The sequence below is a fragment of the Neofelis nebulosa genome, chromosome 15 (assembly GCF_028018385.1).
Source record: "Neofelis nebulosa isolate mNeoNeb1 chromosome 15, mNeoNeb1.pri, whole genome shotgun sequence".
Taxonomy (NCBI): Eukaryota; Metazoa; Chordata; class Mammalia; order Carnivora; family Felidae; genus Neofelis; species Neofelis nebulosa.
This window is the reverse complement of record NC_080796.1, coordinates 45,359,538-45,379,631: the sequence shown is the minus strand read 5'-3', so window position 1 is coordinate 45,379,631 and position 20,094 is coordinate 45,359,538. Positions and strand designations below refer to the sequence as shown.

Below are 20,094 nucleotides of genomic sequence, written 5' to 3'. Positions count from 1 at the left end.
CGGCGGCGGCGGCGGCGGCGGCGGCGAGGGCGCAGCTGCCCGGGGCGCGGATCCGTGCGCGGCCGAGCTCCGGGCGGGCAGCGGAGGCGGCCGCCGAGCTGCTGCTGCCGCCGCGGCGGTGCCGCTGCCGCTGCTCCCGGACGGCTCGAGCGACTTCTACCCCTCCCTCCACCCGCCCTCTGGCTCAAGATCGGCAGGGGTCTCTCTCTTTCTCTCTCTCTCTCTCTCTCCCTCGCCTCACTTCTCTCTCCCGTCCTCTCCGCCCCTTCCCCTGTCTCTGCTTCCCTCTCGCTGACTACCACAAGTGTGGAGTTGTGAAGTTACAACCCCCCTCTCCTGCCTCGTTTACTCCTCTCGCGTGTCCGAGAGCAGCCCTTCCAGCCCCGAGGGTGACGGTGCTGGGAAGGAAAGGGGGAAGATGAGGAGGAGAGGGGAGGTAAGTAGGACGGGGGTAAGGGAAAGGCTGGGATGAGGGGTGATGACAGTGAATGGGGACGCGGGTTCCGGACTCGGTCGGACACCAGCAGCCAGCCAATGAGGATGAGGCGCGAGCTCCAGTCCCCTCGCCTGCCGCAACCTCACCACCCCGCCTTAACCCCCTCCCACCCCACCCTGACCTGGGGCGGGGGATGTGAATGCTGCCGGGTCTTACAGCTAGTGGGAAGCGACCTCTGTCTGAGCGCAGCGGCGAAGGACGGGAGGCTAGGGCGGCGATTTATTTCTGCGAGCTGAGGGGAAACCAGAAGGGACGCGGGAGTGTGTGAGTGTGCGTGTGTGTCCCCGCGCGAATATCGGGTCGGGGGCTGGAGGGGGAGTTAAACACCCATTTAAACAACTTAAAGGAGAAAAGAGATGTTGAATTCTTCTCAGGAGAGCTGGCCTGCTCTCAAGGGTCTCCCGGCTTCATTGCCCATCGGTATTCAGTCCGAAAAGGCCCCACCATGGGCCCCAGGAGTCCTGCCGTGGCCGAGCGTCCCGGCTCACCGAGGAGACCCATCTCGCCGAGAGTTCGCCCACTCGCCGGCAATGGAGGAACAGCTATCCCTGTTTCCCCCGCTCTTAACCGGGTCCTTCACTCATTTATAAACACCCCACCCCCTCCAGACTAAGATTACATTGGCGGCAGACTTCCTAAATTTTAGGGCACTGTGTTTCCAAGCAGAAAGCAACGATCGGACTAGGCTTTCCTTTTTCATTCTGGTGTCTCTGGTAGGACAATCCACATGAGGCCCAGAGGCCCAGCACTTTAATAAAGTTTTAAAGAACCATCTGTTATGTAAGCTCTTCGGCCACCAGCCCAGCCACATCTTCAAAGTTTTCAGATCTCATCCCAACAAGATGAAAAAACATTTTTTTCCAGCCTCGTGACTGCATATGAAATGCCTCATATTCAGTGTCTGCTGTGAGACTGGGTAATTATCAGAGTCCTCCCGCAAGGGGGTGAATTTGAATCTCAAAAGATCTGAATTTATTCTATTTGAATGGCATAGAGATCACACACTCAAACTGCCCAGGCCAGTATTTGATGAATTGAATAACACTCCAATCATCCCCATGATTAATCTACACTTTTATATGAAGCGGGTTGTTCATCACCCACCCACGCCTGGTAATTCAGGTACTGTTGGCTCTCTAATTCTTTTTTTTTTTTTTTTTTTGGTCATTTTGTTCTTCTTCAATGTATATTCAGAATCTAGCTTATTTAAATCTCAGTTTTGTAGCACCAAATTTCATAAAAATGTTTAAACTTGGGGGGAGGGGGACCAGCCACTAGTTTGTAAAGGGCAGTGGGATGTAGTTGGCAAAATGAGTGACCCTTAAGATGATCAGATTTCCAGGGTAGCATCAACTAACACTGTCAATTCATTTTCAATAGTACTAGTTGCTTTTAAATATCATTGTAAATTAAATAAGTTTTGTGGCTTAAGTATATATATATATTATATATAGAATATATACACACACATACACACAGTTCAGAAAAGGAAAGGAGTTGTCTCAGGGCTCAACTCAGTTCTTGCAGTGCTTTGTGGATTCGGATGAACTTTGAAAATCAGTTTATTCCAAAGTCTTAATCTAGGAAGAGCCTCCTCTCACTACAATCAAAGAGCTCATGGGGCACTTATGTAACACTTTGCAAATACCAGGCTGGCAGCTTTGGGGGGACTCCAGACTCTTGGTCCTCAGAGGGAGCTTCCAGGGTGAGGGAAGGTCCTCTGGTTGGTAGAGCTGGAGGAAGAGGTTGGGAGAGTTTGAAAGAAGTAGAAAGGGGGTCTGACAGGACCATATATTTGTAGCATGGCAAAAGTGCTTGCCTGCACTTGAGGCAGAGCCTTGACCTAGCCAAGGAAAACTTTGTGATCACATTCATAACCCAGCTTCAGCCCCAGAAGGGGCTTGCCTAGACCACCCTAGCACCTTTTCAGTCCAGGCCAGTCTGCCCTTGCCTCACACCCCAAACCAGGAATGATGGTGACAAAGGAGCAGTTGGCATTCATTTCTCTCCTCCCAAAATCAGAGGGGGCAATGGTGGGGAAACAGGGGCTGCAGACAAGGTTTCAAAAAACCACCCTTAAAAAAAAATCCGCAGTTGTATCACAGAAGAAAGATCCAAGGTGCTTCGCCTTGCTTTGAAGTTCTTGTCCGGGCTCATGGCCTCCCCCCCGCCCCCCAACGGAAGGGGCACCTAAATAGCAGGTCTCAAGCAGAGAGAAAACTTCGGCGTCCCAGGCCTCCTGCTCCAGGAAGAGAAGAGTTCCCTAGGGTCAACCATATCCAGATCCCCATCCGGGACGTCGAAACCCCTGCCGGCGGTGGACAAGGGGGAAATCTTCCACTGGAATTGGTTCATGTCAGAGACCCGAGGTCACACTCACCTTTTCCCGGGTCGCTTCCTAAGGGCTTTAGGGGAGCGGCAGAGTCCCCAGCCCTGGGGCAGACGCAGAGGGTGGGGCGGCGGCACCAGGCTTCCCACATCACGCTCATTTCCGCCCTGCAAGTGCATCCTTTCCAAACCCCCTGAGTTCCCTGGTTCCGAACGATCTGGTCCCTTGACCCTTCAATTCCGCTGGGCAGGGGCCCACACTGGAGCCCCGGACCCGCTTGCCCTGTGACCTGGGATCGGCCCGGGCGTCTCCCAGAACACCCTCTCTGAAGGATAGCTGGTAGAGGAGGAGCCCGGGCCGCCCACGGTGCCTCGGATCGGTTACCTGAAGATGGTTCTAGGTTGCAGAGGCAGCAGTGAGGAAGGAGAGCCAAGTGGACGCGGGAAGGGGAGGCAGTTGTGATGGGAGTAGGGCAACAGGGCCTGTGTGGTCTAAACGTTGATGCTGGCGGTGGTCTGGACTGACCGACAGACACATCGACCGACTTGGAATGCTAAAACGCCCGCAGGCGGGCAGACGCATCCCATCCTCCGCCAGGAACATCTAACCTACTGCCCCCCTGCCTCTCAGTGGATGCACACTCAAGAATCCACCCCGTCTGGCGGGAAACAAGTGGTGGCGGAGACCACAGACCAGAGGCCGGGAGACCGGGGGAGACAGTTCCGGCTTTAGCTACGGTGCGGATTCACAATGTCTCCCCTCCATTCCTTTGCCGACTTCTGACAAACTTCTCTCTCCTTTCCCCTCACTTCCCCCACGCCTCCACCTTCTTTCCGACGAGACTGGTCTCCAGGGCTCGTCCTTCCCGGTTCTGACTTTGTCTTAAAGCGTTGATTGACGGTTGCAATTACAAAGGATGATGGCTCGGGGAGGCTCCCGCGCAGCCTTGATGAGCCCGAGGAGCGCAGTCCTGGCATATTTTATCCAGGCTCAGCGTTACGGGGCCGTGCGCCCCATTCACCCGGCGGGCTGTAGCTGAGGAGGTCTCGCACTCCCCACCCGCGAGGATGTAACTGCCTCGCTCTCCTCCCCCGCCTCCACTTGTGCGCTGTTCCGCGCTGCATTTCAGAGAGCGCGCCGGGAACAGCCTGCCCTTGACCTGACCTGAGAATTGTATGCCAGCCCTGCGCGCTTAACGCTTGCAGGCCGCAAAGGGAGTGAAAATGTCATGATTTTTTAGAACTGGTTCAACTTTCCTGGGCTCTTCCAAGTGGAAGACCCACCCCTCCCGCGCGCCTAGGTGGGAGAAACCTCGCACGAAACTTTCAAATCTGCATTCTTGGAAACAATTTCTGATGTCTCCTCCATTTCTACTTTTTGGTGTTTTTAAGGAACCAGAATCATTACTTTTTTTTGTAGCACGTGTCTGCTTTTCAGCCTCAGAAGCAGCCGAGATATTTTTCGGGAGGTCTCCACCAAGTGGCCGGGATAGCCCGAGGGGAAAGAGAAGCAAGTTTATCAGCCTACTGAAAACTCGGGCTCTGCCTAACTTTTCCGCCCCTCCCACTCAACAAGCCCATCAGAAGCCACTTTTGCCTTTCTCCGAAAATTAAGTTTCGCAAAGAATTCCAGAGTTCCGCTCCAGAGCTCTGGAGGCTGGGCTATTCGCCCCCGCCTCTGGTCTCCCGCCCCCCCGCCGGCGTCCGGAACGCTTTGTTTTAAGATAAGAAGGGTTAAATTTCAGTATAGACACACAAGTTACCGGGGAGCACCTTATTGGCCGGAACTTTGAAAAAACAAACTTATGGGGCGCCTGGGTGGCTCAGTCGGTTGGGCATCCGACTTCGGCTCAGGTCACGATCTCGCGGTATGTGAGTTCGAGCCCCGCGTCGGGCTCTGTGCTGACTGCTGAGAGCCTGGAGCCTGTTTCCGATTCTGTGTCTCCCTCTCTCTCTTCCCCTCCCCCGTTCATGCTCTGTCTCTCTCTGTCTCAAAAATAAATAAATGTTAAAAAAAATTAAAAAAAAACAACTTAAATAGGTGAGTAGTCCGGCCTCATTTAAAAAAAAAAAAAAAGATCCCTTTCTGCTACGAGCGTAAATTACTACTTAGGACATCATCTACCACAGCCCTGGAGCAGGAGGAAAAACTGCTATCAGTTGAGACATTCTACCCCTGGAAAGACTTGTGTGTTTGGGGTAACCCGCAAATGGGGATTGACTCACAATCACTATGGGAGTATCTTAATATACCATGGCCCCATCTTTACTGAGGAGGAAAATATAAGGTGAAGCAATTATCCAGGCAATCCAGGTTCCTCCAGCCCCTCCTCCAAACAACATCCCACCCTTGTCCTGAAGTAAAGGTGAGGTTTTTGGAGAGTTTGGCCTGGATTATCGGTATCCGCATCTCTCTGGAAAAAAGGTTAATCTAGAACGTTTTGGCTTCATTTTCTTTGGCGGCTGTTGCCCCAACCCAGGGGTCCGGGCGCATCCCGCCTTGGGTATAGCCCTTGCCCTTCTCCAAGTGGGCGGGGAGATCCGGTCTTGAGAAAGGAGCTGGCTAGGGAAATAATCTTGGGTAGGTGGTCCAATCTAATCTATCTCTTCCTCTGTAATTGAAATGCAGATGTGAGTCAGCTCCAACTCAAAACAGTGGGAGTCCCCTCTCGGAACCACGCCGTCCCTCCTCGGGACAAACCAGAACTCGGAGTGACGTTCTCGAGGGCGATCCTGGCGCCAGCAGGCCACCGAGCGCTTAGTGAAACCAGCTGAGAACTTGCGTTGCAATTCCACTCCCCATGTCCCCTCCCCCCCTCCTCAACCCGGACTAGGAACTAAATCCTTAGCACGAGATTATTCAGGGCTACCATTCAGGTGAATACGACCAGACTGGAAGTGTCATGAGGGAAGGGATTGCGTTCCACGGAGCTCGCGAATTCCTCTGCTCTCGCAGCGCCGCGGGGATGGGCAGTCTCGAGGTTCTTGCCTTAGGGAAGCCCCCACCTAGAGGTTTCCGTTCTAAGATCAAAGCGTACGGGGCCGCGCAGAGCTCTGTCTACCAACTTGGGCCCCTCTGGGACAGAACACAAAGCGAGAGGCTAGAAAGGCGGGACTGGCGGTGATAGCTTCACCCTCTGGCTCACGGTCCCCAAGGATGGGAAGAGCTCGGGTCTAGGAGGTTCCGTCGTTCTCTGGTTTGGGAGGATGTCGTCTCCTCTAACCTAAAGGCAACTTTGGCGATGAAGAGGTGGTGGCCAGCCAAGCGCAAAGGTTTGGGGCAAATTCTTTCTCCTTCCCTCCAAGGTTTCTTGTCTAGAAACTGGGAAGATGCATCGGGGACCTGATGGCGGGTTCCGACCTATTTTCTTTTCAATCATGTATAGACCGCTGGTGGAACAGGTGGAGCTTGGTGGGGGTGAGGCCGCGGATGTCCAGATCATGGGGAAGGAATCAGCATTTACTGTGAAACATGATAGCGCCGGTTGTGGGACCAGCGTCTCACTAGGGACACCCCTGGGGTTTGTCAAAAGTGGTTTTTCAAAAGGGTGTGTGCGTGCCTGTCTGTGCTTAAACTATCTTGTTCTCTATTTCCTCCCTTTATAAGAAAACAGATGTTGGGTTCTCAGGGTGGAAAAAAAAGGTCCCTTTCTCTGAAAACTCAGTCCCTCATTTTGAGTGATTTCTCTGCCCTCCTCATACCCACTAACTCTCTAACAAATAGATGCTCTGAATTGTCTCTCAATTCCCTTACACCCTGTCAGTAGCCCTGCAAGTTGCCAGCATACACCCCAAACTGCAAGCAAAACTCCATCCAAACTCCAGAGATCCTTTCCAAGAAATCCCAGAATACAAGATCCAAAGTGCCTTCCCACCCTGATTTGCTCTGCCCTCAAGGGTACTGGGCTGCTGTTTCCACCCTGCCCGCTACACCTCTTCCCATCCCACCCTTCTGAATTCTACTGGAATCTAAATCTGATTTCCACTGTGGAATGAAAAGGAAGATAAATAACCATTTACAAATGTCTTCTTAATCCCAGAATGCCTTTGGAAAGAAAGTCTGAGTAGATCAACATTATTTTCAACCATCATTCCATTATATCAACAAAGGCAAATAGTCACTACTTGGAGGAAAGAGCATGGATTTCAGAATCACATCCATGGGTTCTGTTTATGGTTCACTCTCCTGACAAAGCCGAGTGGTCTTGGGTGACTCACAAGACCTTTCTGATTCAATGTTGTCATCAGTAAAATAGGGTTAACAAAGTAAACTTTACACCTGGATGAGACAGTCCCAGCAGGGCAGCATATCCTGCTGTTAATAAATACCAGTTCTCCTTTGTATTTATCTCTTTTCTTCTAAACTCACCCACACTCATCTTTCTGTAAGGAAAATCACTAGGAAGGGAATCACTAACCATTTTAGAACGATTAAAAATAAGGGCCTTCCAGGGGCGCCTAATTCTTGGTTTTGTGAGCTCGAGCCCCATGTTGGGCTCTGCACTGATAGTTCAGAGCCTGCTTGGGATTCTCTCTCTCCTTCCCACTTTCTCTCTACCCCTCTCCTGCTCATGCTGTCTCTGTCTTTCTCAGAATAAAGAAATAAACTTAAAAAATTAAAAAAAATTTTTTTTAAATGTTTTATTTATTTTTGAGACAGAGAGAGACAGAGCATGAGCAGGGGACGGGCAGAGAGAGTGGGAGACACAGAATCCGAAGCAGGCTCCAGGCTCAGAGCTGTCAGCACAGAGCCTGATGCGGGGCTCGAACTCACTGACCGAGAGATCATGACCTGAGCTGAAGTCAGATACTTAACCGACTGAGCCACCCGGGCACCCCAAAAAAATTTTTAAATAACATAACATAAAATAAAATAAAATAAAATAAAATAAAATAAAATAAAATAAAATAAAAAACAAGATCCTTTCAGTAAGAGGTACTCACTAAACTTGACTGTCATGCACTGCTTGACACAGTCCTCAGGGACTTAATTGCACTCCCAGAAAAAACTGCTCACCGAACTGCTTATGTTCCTCTGTATTCAGATTATTTGGAGTTTAAACTTGTGTCTTTTCTTACTTATTACACAAAAAAACATATATCAGAGTTTCCCAAAAGACTAAAAAAAGAGGCAGCCTTTGCTAATTTGTCTGCTCAAGTTTAGTCCACAGGGTTCTCCCAGGCTTAATCTCTCAAAGCCACTCTGGTCTTGTTTCAATTCTTCCCTAGGACCTCCCCAGACCTCCAAACCCCCAAAATCCCAAAGTTCCTTAAAGCCAACTGGATTTCTCAGAGAATTTTTATTCCAATAAGGTGAAGAGTGAGGAAGTATAACCCAAAGAAATAGCTTTATCCTGGGGTAGGTTCTGGTCTCGGGGACCGGAAGATGTCTGACTGTCTCCCTGTGTCAAACTTCCCCGTAAGTACTTGGGGGAAGCTGGGCCTCCAGGTGGGAGTCTGTCCCAGAGCCCTTCAGCTAGCTCATCTCAAGTTCAAGGCTGAAGCCAAGATAACCTTAGACATTGTGTCTGGGTGGAGGCATTAAGTAAAGGAAAAAAGCACTACCAAGCCTCTGTTCTCCCTTTCTCCATAAATCTCTCTTGGTTTATTAAAAGAGGTGACTTTAGCTCCAGTCACAACTTGTCGATCAAGGCCAGTAAAAAGAGTTTGGGAAAGCACTGTTTTGGAGTTGGGCTGAGGCAGGGAAGGAGAAGAGGCACCAGGGTTTAGCTTCCTCGAGGGAACTGGCTAAGCCCAGCAGCAAGAATCAGAACATGGGTTTGAGTGACTGACATTCTAAACTGCACTGCAAATAGAGCTGGCTAGACTTTAGGGTGACATAATGGGCTATCTCATTTTCCACTCCATGACCCCTACTTGGAGAGACCCTTATGGGCACAGAGCTAACTGGAGGTTATTGCTGGAAAAAAATCAGACTCCAAGAGTGCTAAGGGGACTAGATAACAAACTTTATATCATTTCTTAATATTGTTTGCATTGTGTGTTATGTACCCCTTACTATGAAGACATAGTTTCCTGTGGATAATATACAATAATAAATGTGTATAATATATTCCATAAATGCACTTAATTTGAAGCATTACATAAATTTAATACAAACCAAAGCATAATGTTGAGCACATTGCAGAAGAGTCAATAAATACTTGTTATATGACATGTTTCCCACCATGCAAATTTGGCTTTTTCGTTGATATAGACAAGTACTTTTTCTTTCTCCATTTCTCTATCTTTCTCTCTCAAATTAGTACTGCATATCATCAGTAAAATTGCCCCATTTTGGAGAATGAAGAAGTACCTAAGTCAGAAACCAAGAATCCAGAGAGTGTCCCAGAGCTAGTTAACTTAAAGGGAACAATCTGGTTATATCTTCAAGTCTGCTACTCTTACACCACACTGAATGATTATCTCGCAGGTAGGCAGAAGGAACAACGTTATCTTATATCTACTTTTCTAAAAAAGTACTGACAGCTATGCACAATTTTCATGTAGCCATCAGCGTGCATAAAAGGAAAATGTCATGCCCAGCTAGGACCCCCAGAGACAGCTTTTTTAATGAACAGAGGCACATTTTCTAGTACAACACAACTGAATCAATGTAAAGTTGGAAATCTTGACTGATCTCTACATGCTTTGGCCTCAGTTTTGTGAACCACTTCTCATCCCTACCCTAATTTGCAATTTGCCACCTCAAAGCTACTCCAGGACCTGACACTCTCTAGAGCTCCACCTGTGGGTTCTTCTCAATGGGCCTGCCCTGGGCAGACAGAATCCAACCCAAGAGGCACTCACCTTCGTGGTTGTGGTCAGCCCTAACTGTTTAGTCTGATGGCTCACGCTGTCCCCCTTTCCTGTCAACCCTTTGGGTGACCTGTCTAGCCAAGAACCCCAGGAATGACCCTCAGTATTCCTTGGAGGCTACCCCATGAACACATCGGATTCGCAGTGCCAGGAGCCGCCTCTGAGTGTCTAGGATGTTGCACCCAGGGACATCTCACAGCTACCTGGGAATACCAGGGAATTGAGGAGGGACAGTGGGTGGGCCGGGATGGGGCGGTGGCTTCCAACGAGATCCGGAAAGAGGTTTCTTTTACCGGAAAATTGACTGGAATTTTGTCATTTCGGGATCTGGCGCCCGGAAGTGCCTTGGAGAGGGTTAGGATGTTGGGATAGACTCGCTGAGCGACTCCATCTGTACTTTTTTTTTTTTTTTTTTTTTTTTTTTTGAGGCTGTCTTTAGCACTCCCTCCCGGACCAGACATTCCGCAGGTTCTGGCTCTCTGGAACCCGGCTGATCCCGACTTGAGGGTGTTCTCTGCGTGCAGGATGGACCTGCCTCTGCTCCATAGCATAGCCGGTGCGGTGTGAGTCCCGCTGCGGTGGGTAAAAATACAGTTCCGCGGTAGCAGAGAGACATGTAAGGCGTCTCCTTCTACCACTTTACCCTCTTTAATTCACCCCAGGGGTGTGAAGGACGCCGTGGACGGGGGACGGGGAGGGGGAGAACAGAACGTGTCCTCGGGACCCCACGCCCTCTTAACTCGCTGCCTACCAGTCCCGGCTGCGCGCGCCCCGAGCTGCGGCCGGAGCGCGGGCCCGCCCCGCACGCGCGCCGCCCTCGTCCCCGCTGGAGCGCGCTCTCGCCGCGAGCCCCCGGCCCAGAGCCCCCGGAACGCCCAGCCCGCCGCTGCCTGCGAGGGCTCATTAGCGCGTCGCGGCGGTTTTGCCGGGCGAAAAAGATTTGAAACCGTTTGTGCTTCTCTTTCACCTCCTTCCTTGCGCTCGTATTTTCTTTTTATCTGCAGGGCAATTGATTCTCTGTTGCACTCTGCTTGTCTCCCTCGTGTTTTCTTTTTCGCAAGTAGAGAACTTTTTTTTTTTTTTTTTTTTTTTTGGTAACCATTTCCTCAACTGATATACTATAGGGTGTAGTTGGCCCATAAAAAAAAGCAATCACTGCAGTCAGGGGAGTCAGCTGGTTATCAAGGGAGAAAGAGGAAAAGCCCAAGCAAGCCTTGATTTGCCTTCTACAGCGGAGCTGGAACTCAGAGCTCATGACAGGCCTCTGCGAATTCGCAGGGAAATTCTGGTGCGAAAGCCTAAGAAAGTGCTACAAGAAAAGGAACAGGTCCTTCAAAAACTAAGGGAAAGGAAGAAAGACATGATTGCCAACAGACTACTAATTACACACCACTGGAAATCACTTCCCTTTAGTCCTTTACTTTTAGGATTAAGTGAATGTATTCTTGCTGTAACAACAATATTTTTTGTTCTTTTTTAAAATGAAAATTAGCTTTATTTACTTCTGTTTGTAAAAACAAGACATTCTCATTATTTTGGAAAACAGACAGTAACCCTTAAATTCGAATCTTTAACTAATGATGGTGTATGTGTGTATATATACATATATTTATTAAATATATTAAAATATGTATCTATTTACATGGCTTTTATTCGTCGGAGAAACAAAAGATTCTCTATAGTATCTGCAATGAATGAGACACCATACTGTGGTGTGGCTTGAAACGTTACAGTATTTGAAAGCTTTTTTTAAAGTTTGATCAGTGATGATTTCCATATGGTTAACTTGTTTCAAGTTGTTAAAATTTTAGATTATCTCTGATTAGAAATTATCAGAAAATATTAGTGATGAAATACATATATTATACATTTTTGTTTCTGACTGTTTCAGAATAATGGTTGGGCATCCAAAACCAGTGGGTATAATAAAAAATATTGAAATATCCATTTGCTTTTTTTGAATTTCAAGAAAGATAAATGTGTGATACATGGGCTAATGTGCTTTTAATAGACAATAGGAGGAGCAATGACTTATAATACTAAATACATCAATAAGATTAAATTACATGAATTAATATAGTAGCAAAATAATAAATGGATGATATAAAGCAACTCCTACTTACCAACAGGTGTAAGTCCGTGCTTTAGAGAATCCTGTAAATTTCCAGTATCCGAATTAGAAGACATTCTTAGTAAAATTACAGGTGGTCCTTTGGTTTAAAGCAGAAATCATTGAGCATAAGAAAAAGTATAGCTTTTGTAGCCTTGAGGAGGACACATCAGACTACAGTAACCCTTAGTGAAAGTTAAAAAAAAAATAGCAAAAAAAAAAAAAAAGGTCCAAGAATTCAGAAAGTTACAAGCAAGTCTTTCCCTGGACTCTGTACTTTTTCCAGCATTAGTTGCCTGCTGTAAACCATGTATCCAGTTACATGATGGTTTCTAATCAGAAGAATGGAAACTTTTGATAGGCTTGGATGGATCACATGACTCTATGCAGGTTGATAAGGGGACCCTGTTATAAAGTGACAGCAAAAGAGATAAGAACTCCTGGCAGATAATGGCAAAGAAATGATTAACTCAGAAGTGGAGAGGTGCTATGCAGCACAGAGAGTGGAAAGTTGTAAAACTGAGGGGTCAGAAGATCATACTTAGTGGATAAAACTCCAAACCAACTTAAATCTACTAACTGAACTTAGGCTTGTGACATACCCCCTTGATGTCATCACCTCTTTGCATAGAGGAGGACAGACGTAGCTCTTCTGACCTCTGTAAATACATTTTAGATGATAACATTGGCACACATTAATTCTTTAAATGATGACTAGAGATATGATTGACACTTTAAAATACTACAGGTAGTATTTCCAAGCTTATGGCTATTTATTCATTCATGCATCATCAACCAACTTTTTAATCATGCCTATTTATTAGCCGAGTTGTTAATCTTAGCTTGTTTGGACACTGGTCAGTTGATTAAAAGGGCAGCCTATCTATTTACCCTCAATAAAGTAAAATTTATACTTTGAGGTTGGTGCTGGCAAAATGGTGAATGTGTAATATATTTTCCATAATTTTAAGTAATTACTCTTTGCTTGAATCCATAGGACAAATCTGGATCACTCTTTGCCATGAAAGAATTATTATGCAAATGATCAAGGGTAGTTTTAGGTTCTTGTTAAATATCCCTATTGTTCTTCAAAGTAATAAACTATGGATTGTGTAACAAATGCATATCTTTTCCCATGTTGTGGAGCAGTTTATTGTTTTCTTATTTGTTTTGATTTGTCTAATGAAGCAAACTGTTTTCTTTCTTTTTTTTTTTTTTGCCTGAGATTCTATTTAGAAAACTCAAAATGTTTATGTACAGCATTTTTTAAAAAATTTGTAATGTTTATTTTTGAGAGAGAGAGAGACAGAGACAGAGTGAGCAGGGGAGGGGCAGAGAGAGAGGGAGACACAGAATCCGAAGCAGGCTCCGGGCTCTGAGCTGTCAGCACAGAGCCCGATGTGGGGCTTGAACTCATGATCATGACCCGAGCCGAAGTCAGACGCTTAGTCAACTGAGCCACCTGGGCACCCCTGTTCAAAATTATATTTTCTTGGGTTAGATTTCACTGCATATAATAGAAAAGTCATAATAACAGTGGTTTAAATAAAACCTTTATTTTCCTCTTAGAAGTTCAGATGTAGACAATCCAGGGAAGGTACACTAGCTCTACAAAGTTGTCGGAGACCTGGTTCCTTCCGTTTTTACTATCCTTGATCTCTTATCTTCATGTTCTAAAATGGCTGCTAGAATTCCAGGAAGCAGTATGGAGGAAAGAGAGAGAACGCCATACTTGTTTTGTTTGTTTTTTTAACGTTTATTCATTTTTGAGAGACAGAGAGAGACAGAGCATGAGCGGGGAAGGGGGAGGGAGAGGGAGACACAGAATGTGAAACAAGCTCCAGTCTCTGAGCTGTCAGCACAGAGCCCGATGTGGGGCTTAGGCTCACAAACTGGGAGATCCTGACCTGAGCCAAAGTTGAATGTTCAACCCACTGAGCCACCCAGGTGCCCTGAATGCATACTTGTTTTTAAGGACATTACCTGTAAGTACCACATAAACATGTTACTTACATCTCATTATGCAGAAATTAGATACATACTTACCCTTAGCTGCAAGGGAAGCTAGGATGTGAAGTATTTTAATGAACAAGTATTTCAAACTAAAAAGGATTGGGTGATTATAATTATCCATGTCAGTTCTTTACTGTTCTTTCTTTCGTTTTTTAAACTTTATTTATTTTAAGAGAGAGAGAGAGAATGAGTGAGGGAGGAGCAGAGAAAGAGAGAGAGAGAGAGAGAGAGAGAGAGAGAGAGAGAGAGAGAATCCCAAGCAGGCTCTGTGCTGTCATCATAGAGCACGAGCTGGGCATGATCTCATGAACCCATGAGATCGTGACCTGAGCCAAAATCAAGAGTTGGTTGCTTAACTGAGTGAGCCATCCAACTTCCCCTGTTATTTTTTAAAATAATCAAACAACAGGGGCATCTGGCTGACTCAGTCAGTAGAGCATGTGATCCTGGATCTCCTTGGGTGTGTAGAGCTTACTTAAAAAACAACAACAACAAAAACAACAAAAAACCCAACTTTATTAAAAAAATGAATAATCAAACAATAACATGCCACAATACTAGAAATGTACCTATGCATGTGTTAAAGGACATATGCCTCTGCTATTCTCTCTTTTTTCTTAAGATTATTTATTTGAGTCATCTCTACACCCAACATAGGGCCCCAAGATGAAGACTCACATGCTCCTCTGACTGAGCCAGCCAGGTGGCCCAAAGCAGCTGTTCTCGTAAAAATTATTAGGACCCCCAAAAGTTTTTGCTTATGTGAATTATACCTATGAGTATTTGTTGTATTCAAGATTAAAACTGAGAAAATAAGTTATTAATTATTTAGAAATATACTAATTTATTTTTATTAAAAAACATTAATATGTACAGTGTATTTTAAATTAAAATAACTCTTTTTCAAAACAAAATAATTCATAAAAAAGCAGCATTTCCAGAAGTCTTTTTAATATCCACCTTAATAGAAAGCTGGAGTCTCATATCTGCTTCTACATTCAATCTGTAGCAATACATTGTTTTTGTTAAAGTATATATAAGAAAATATGGTCTTCAATATATGAAGATAGAAAAAGGAGGAATATTATAATAACTTCTTCAAATAATTTTGGATTTTTTTCTTTGACACTGCATCAAAACTCCACAAGTAATATCTTCTTAAAGACTAGTTGTAATGTGGAATCTGAAACCATATCTGTGAACTTTTTGCACCCTATTACACTAAAATTCATTGGCTTATTTTACACTTAAAATACACCTTTCACCTATGCATGATTTTGTTACATCTTACGTTGGTAATTTGGAAGATAGAAGTTCATCAAATTTGGCAAATTTTCTAAATGTTGACATGTTTTGTTACAGAATATCAAAAATTCTATTTATTGGTATGCCTGGTCCAACTCTTGATCCCGGCTCAGGTCATGATCTCACAATTTGTGAGATCCAGCCCTGCCTTGGGCTCTGCGCTGACACTACTTGTGCACTCTCTCTCTTTCTCAAAACAAACAAACATTAAAAAAATTCTATTTATTAATATTACCACTGATCTCATCAGATGTCTTTAAATACTGGGAAGCTGTCAAACTCACCGTGGAATATACAAATTTTCTTAAATCCAAATTTTCACTTGGAAGCCTGAATTTTACCAATGGAAAGAAGTACCATCAGTTTTTTCTGTGCAGTAACAGGTTCACTTCATATTTGAGAATTTCCTCCAAAATACCCACGTCTAAATAACCACAGTTTATCTATAGGTCATTCTTAAAATGTAGAAATAACGTTCCATTTTAAAAAGCAGCTAGATCAGCTCCCCACTTGAACAATCACATCAGTGTTTTTCCTAGAATCAGCCTTCATGGTTTGACTTAAGCACTTAACGACACTTGAAGAACTTAAAGAACTATGGGCAGTACATTCAGGGGGAAATTTAAGTTTTACTTTGTGAAGTAGCTGTGTTCTTAGAGTATTGTGTTAATTACTTTTTACAACCCACATCATATATTCAACACGGTAGTTGTTCCGCTCAGAATACAACATACGGAATTTTTTATAAAACAAAATGATCTGTTAATTTCATCTATTTTAAAAACATACTTTCATATTTGAATTTATGTGAAATTGGGGGCATAGAAGAAATCCAAATTGAATTAAAATAGATTATTTCTTCTTTTGTCAAATACTATGAGCTATTTCCCACCCCCCACCCCCATGTTGAAAAGGAGGCAAGTTGAGATTTCATCTGTGAATAGAAATTTTCCTGGTCTCATAGGCTTCCATATCCTAACCTGGGGCTGCATGTCCCCAGTGTGTTGTGAGGGATTTTCAGAACAAGGAGGAGCTTATTACAGAATTTTATGTGCTAGCCTATGATCCTATGTATCCTATGATTTTAGCTATTTTTTTTAATTTTTTTTAATGTTTATTTTTGAGAGGGAGAGAGAGACAGTGTGAGTCGGGGAGAGGCAGAGAGACAGGGAGACACAGAATCTGAAGTGGGCTCCAGGCTCTGAGCTGTCAGCACAGAGCCTGACGTGGGGCTCAAACTCGTGAACCACGAGATCATGACCTGTGCTGAAGTCAAACATCTAACCAACTAAGCCACCCAGGCGGCCCCAATTTTAGCTATTCTTATGGCTTTTCATCTCTTTGAAACAAATGTCAAGATTATTTAAAATGTACCTCTCTGTATCTTGGGGATACATTGTCCATGATTAGAAGACTGGTTTCTGGAGAAATGGTTTGTGTTTATGGCATTGAAGTTAAAAAACTCAAGGATATTTCCCTGAGCCTTTGAAGCTCTTTAAACAGAAAAGACTTGGTGTTTGTGAGGGGCAGTGCCCAAATAATTGTACCTCTGGCCCAGGACCTAAGAAGAAAAGTTAAATGAATAGAAAGGTGTCTACATACATATATATAAAAGGGACTATATGTTCCCTTAATGATCACATTATAATCTAATTGGATTAGTTGTTTAAATCAGAGTGTTAATGAGGCTAAAGTCTAAATTTTAATTCCTGTGGAAGAAAAGTTTCATAAAGGGAAAAACTATTTGCAAGATCATATGGACACCTATTATCTCTAGCTAACACTCAGAGTTGTGCCTTCCTTAGAAAGGGCTCAACACAATATACTCATTGTGCAGTTAATAAAGAGGGACGGGACCTTTTCTGAAATCTCAGTTGGATAAGGATACCGAGTCAATTAGAATATAAATTTATGCCTCTAGCTAGTTTCACTGTTAAATTTTAAATTTTACTTTATTATTTTAGGTTTCTCATAGAAAATCTGCCTCTATAAGTGACTAAAGCCCATGTAAATATATTTTCAAGCATTCATGTGGTTTTAAACAATATTAACATTGACATTTCTTTTAAACTAAGTAAATGAGGTATGTATGTATGCAAGTAATTTATAACTTAATATATGGGTGTTTCTTGAAACACAATTTCACATATCATAGAACAGATTTAGCAGTCATTGTCTGAAGATTCACATTATGGAATTTATGATCTCTTTTTTTCTTTGTTGTTTATTTATTTATTTTTATCATTATTATTTTTAAGTAGGCTCCACGCTCAACATGGGGCTTGAACTCATGACCCTGAGATCAAGAGTCACACTCTCTACCAACTAAGCCAGCCAGGTGCCCCCGTTTGTTGTTTATTCTGATTACTGTTATGTTTTTATTTCCCCCCGTCACCTTACTTTATTTCAGTTGAAGTGTTGGAATATAGTCTGAGAATGATAAACATGCTTTATGGAGAGAGACCAGATAGAAGGGAAAGAAGAACAAAGAAAGGTTTTACCCTCTGTCCCTGTCCCCTGCCTTTTAAATGTTCTGCTGACTCCCAACCTCACCCAGTGCAGACTCACGTCTGTATTGGATTGGGTGATTTGAGGTCTGGGCGACTCCTGAAAGTCAGGGTGAGAACTGGCCATGGCCATGACTGTGGTCCTCATGGGTGTTGGAAATGTCCCCAGTTAAATATTCACATAGCCTCATCAAGGTGAGATTTTGTTGAGGAGACCTGCTCATGGAATGTAGGTAGTTTAAAACTTTGCTGATTCACACAAAGTGAGGGGACTGATAATTCTGGCTGCCATCGGAGAGAGCATTTGGTAAACATTATGTCTGTCTGAGTTTTAAGTTCTTTTGTACACATAACCAACCCAATCTACTCTGCATTAACACCATGTTAGGTATCATTTGTTTAGATTCATTTTTTTCTTTCAGATATATGTGGATTTCAAAATATTATTTTTTTAAGTTTATTTATTTATTTTGAGAAAGAGCGGGAAAGCATGAGCCGGGGAGGGGCAGAGAGCAAGGGAGAAAGTGAGAATCATAAGCAAGCTCCAGACCCTCAGCGCAGAGGGGAAATTGGGGGCTCAACTGATGAACCAGTGAGATCATGACCTCATGAGCCAAAATCAAGAGCTGTATGCTTAATCAGCTGAGCCACCCTGGCACCCCTGAAAATACAATTTTTAGTGAAACTAGTGATAAGTTGAAAAGTCAGAAAGGGCATATATTTTTAGGCATATTTTATACCTATGACTACTTTGAAATACATGGGTCTTCTTTTATATATGACAAAATGTTGGAGACACATTTGTTAGGGTTTTACATATTATTCAGTTCATAAAACATTGTCCATCAACTCCTCAACATTCTGGCTATAGACATAAGTGTGTTTCCCTGAGAAACCATGCAGTTGTGCTTGGTGAATGCAACCTATCTGAGCATGACAACACATCATGAAATCGTGGTACAAATGAAAACAGTAGCTAAGATTTGGAATCACAAGGTTCACAACTCTTGTCCCTGCTTTGCCCCTTACTCAGGGGCCAAGTAATGCTTGACTTCTTTAATTAAGCCTTATGAATTCTTCATAAGTAAAAATGACAAAAGTGATGGAATCCAGTGGTGTTGTTGTGAGAAATAAAATGATATAATATAGAAATGCTCAGTTTCTAAGAGAGACAAAGTGCTCAATACATATTTAAATGGCATTAAAAACCAATATAGACCATGTGACTTGGGTCTTAGGTGAGAGACACCTTTCATTATGGAATTTTAGTATTTATTTATTTATTTATTTATTTATTTATTTATTTATTTTTAACGTTTATTTTTGACAGCGTGCAAGAGAAGGAGTGGAGGGGACAGAGGATCCAAAGCAGACTCCATGCTGACCCCAGAGAACCTGATGAGGGGCTTGAAACCATGAACGGTGAGATCATGACCTGAGCTGAAGTCAGATGCTTAACTGACTGAGCCACCCAGGTGCACCTCATTATGGAAGTTTAAAAGACATCTGCAAGTTTCTTCTTTCGTGTTTTGTCTTTGACACCAGCTCTTAGTCACAGATACTATTTGACATTCTATAGAAGATCTCATATGACTCATTTAATTTAAAAACATTAGGTAGTGATTCTCTTTGATTCTCTTCCTTTTTATATGTGGCTAATAAAACATGTAACAACAAAAAAGATTGAATTTCATTCTTTGTTATAAGCCTCTGATTAGACAGAATTATATTACCAAATGCACCCAAAAAGTTGAAGGATGATAGCATCACTAGGTTCCTAATAACTCCTACAAGAACCTTTAAAGAAAATACTATTTACTATTTGCTGCTCTCTTACTTTTCTGTAGAACTTACTGGCATGCAGAGGAAACATTACATTAATGAGTTACTTTGGTCTTTTGAAGCTTATCTACCTGGTTAATTTAATAGAAATAAATACTCAGTACTTTGTGAGAAATGAACATATTTTTGTGAAAGAGGGAGTGAAGTAACATTCACATGTGATGCAAATAACAGGTGCTCAGAACTCAGCCCCTGTGACAGTTAATAAGCAATTTACATTCCAACTATGGTGGGGAAAGCCACAAAACAAATGACAACCTCAGTTTTGAGTAATTCTTTTTCTCAATCAAGGCACAGTGTAACCATTTCCTTTTGGCATATGTGGGCATTTTCCATTATGGCATTCTGCGGCATCCTACTGAACACATTAGATGTGGCATACTTATAATGACTCACATTTACAAAAATACATGTTTATGATGATAAAACATTATTTGCTAACTGATTTCAGAAAGGGTTTGTAAATGATTGACAGATCACTAATGATTCCCAAGGCATCTTTGCCAAAATCCAAAAGGCATTCAACAATGTCATCTGAACCCGTATTGCACGATGATGTTAAAAGTTCAGTTAATGAATTACAGTCACTGTAAACTTCCTGAATATACTCTTCCAAGGCATTATAACACATCTGTTAGGAACTGATATTCTTGTAAAATTGGATTTCTGGTGAG

The 20,094-nt window shown here is 43.6% G+C and overlaps 1 protein-coding gene and 1 long non-coding RNA gene across 4 annotated transcripts in view; one reads left to right on the top strand and one right to left on the bottom strand.

The window, feature by feature from the left end:
• Positions 1 to 11,961, bottom strand: part of NR5A2 (nuclear receptor subfamily 5 group A member 2) — a 139,752-nt gene extending 127,791 nt beyond the window's left edge. Inside the window, exon 1 of one of the 2 annotated variants that reach the window (XM_058700234.1) lies at positions 11,767 to 11,961. In XM_058700234.1, the coding sequence (XP_058556217.1) occupies positions 11,767 to 11,830 (64 nt within the window). In that variant the 5' untranslated portion in view covers positions 11,831 to 11,961. The remainder of the gene's footprint in view (positions 1 to 11,766) is intronic. The other variant, XM_058700235.1, reaches the window with a different exon arrangement.
• LOC131495360 (uncharacterized) lies at positions 10,077 to 19,266 on the top strand. 2 transcript variants are annotated; one of them, XR_009253913.1, is made up of 3 exons: positions 10,077 to 10,199; positions 17,333 to 17,409; positions 18,909 to 19,266. It is a non-coding gene; the product is annotated as an uncharacterized LOC131495360 (long non-coding RNA). The 2 variants fall into 2 exon arrangements; XR_009253914.1 differs by having other exon boundaries at positions 10,077 to 10,221.
• Positions 19,267 to 20,094: the final 828 nt, after the last annotated feature.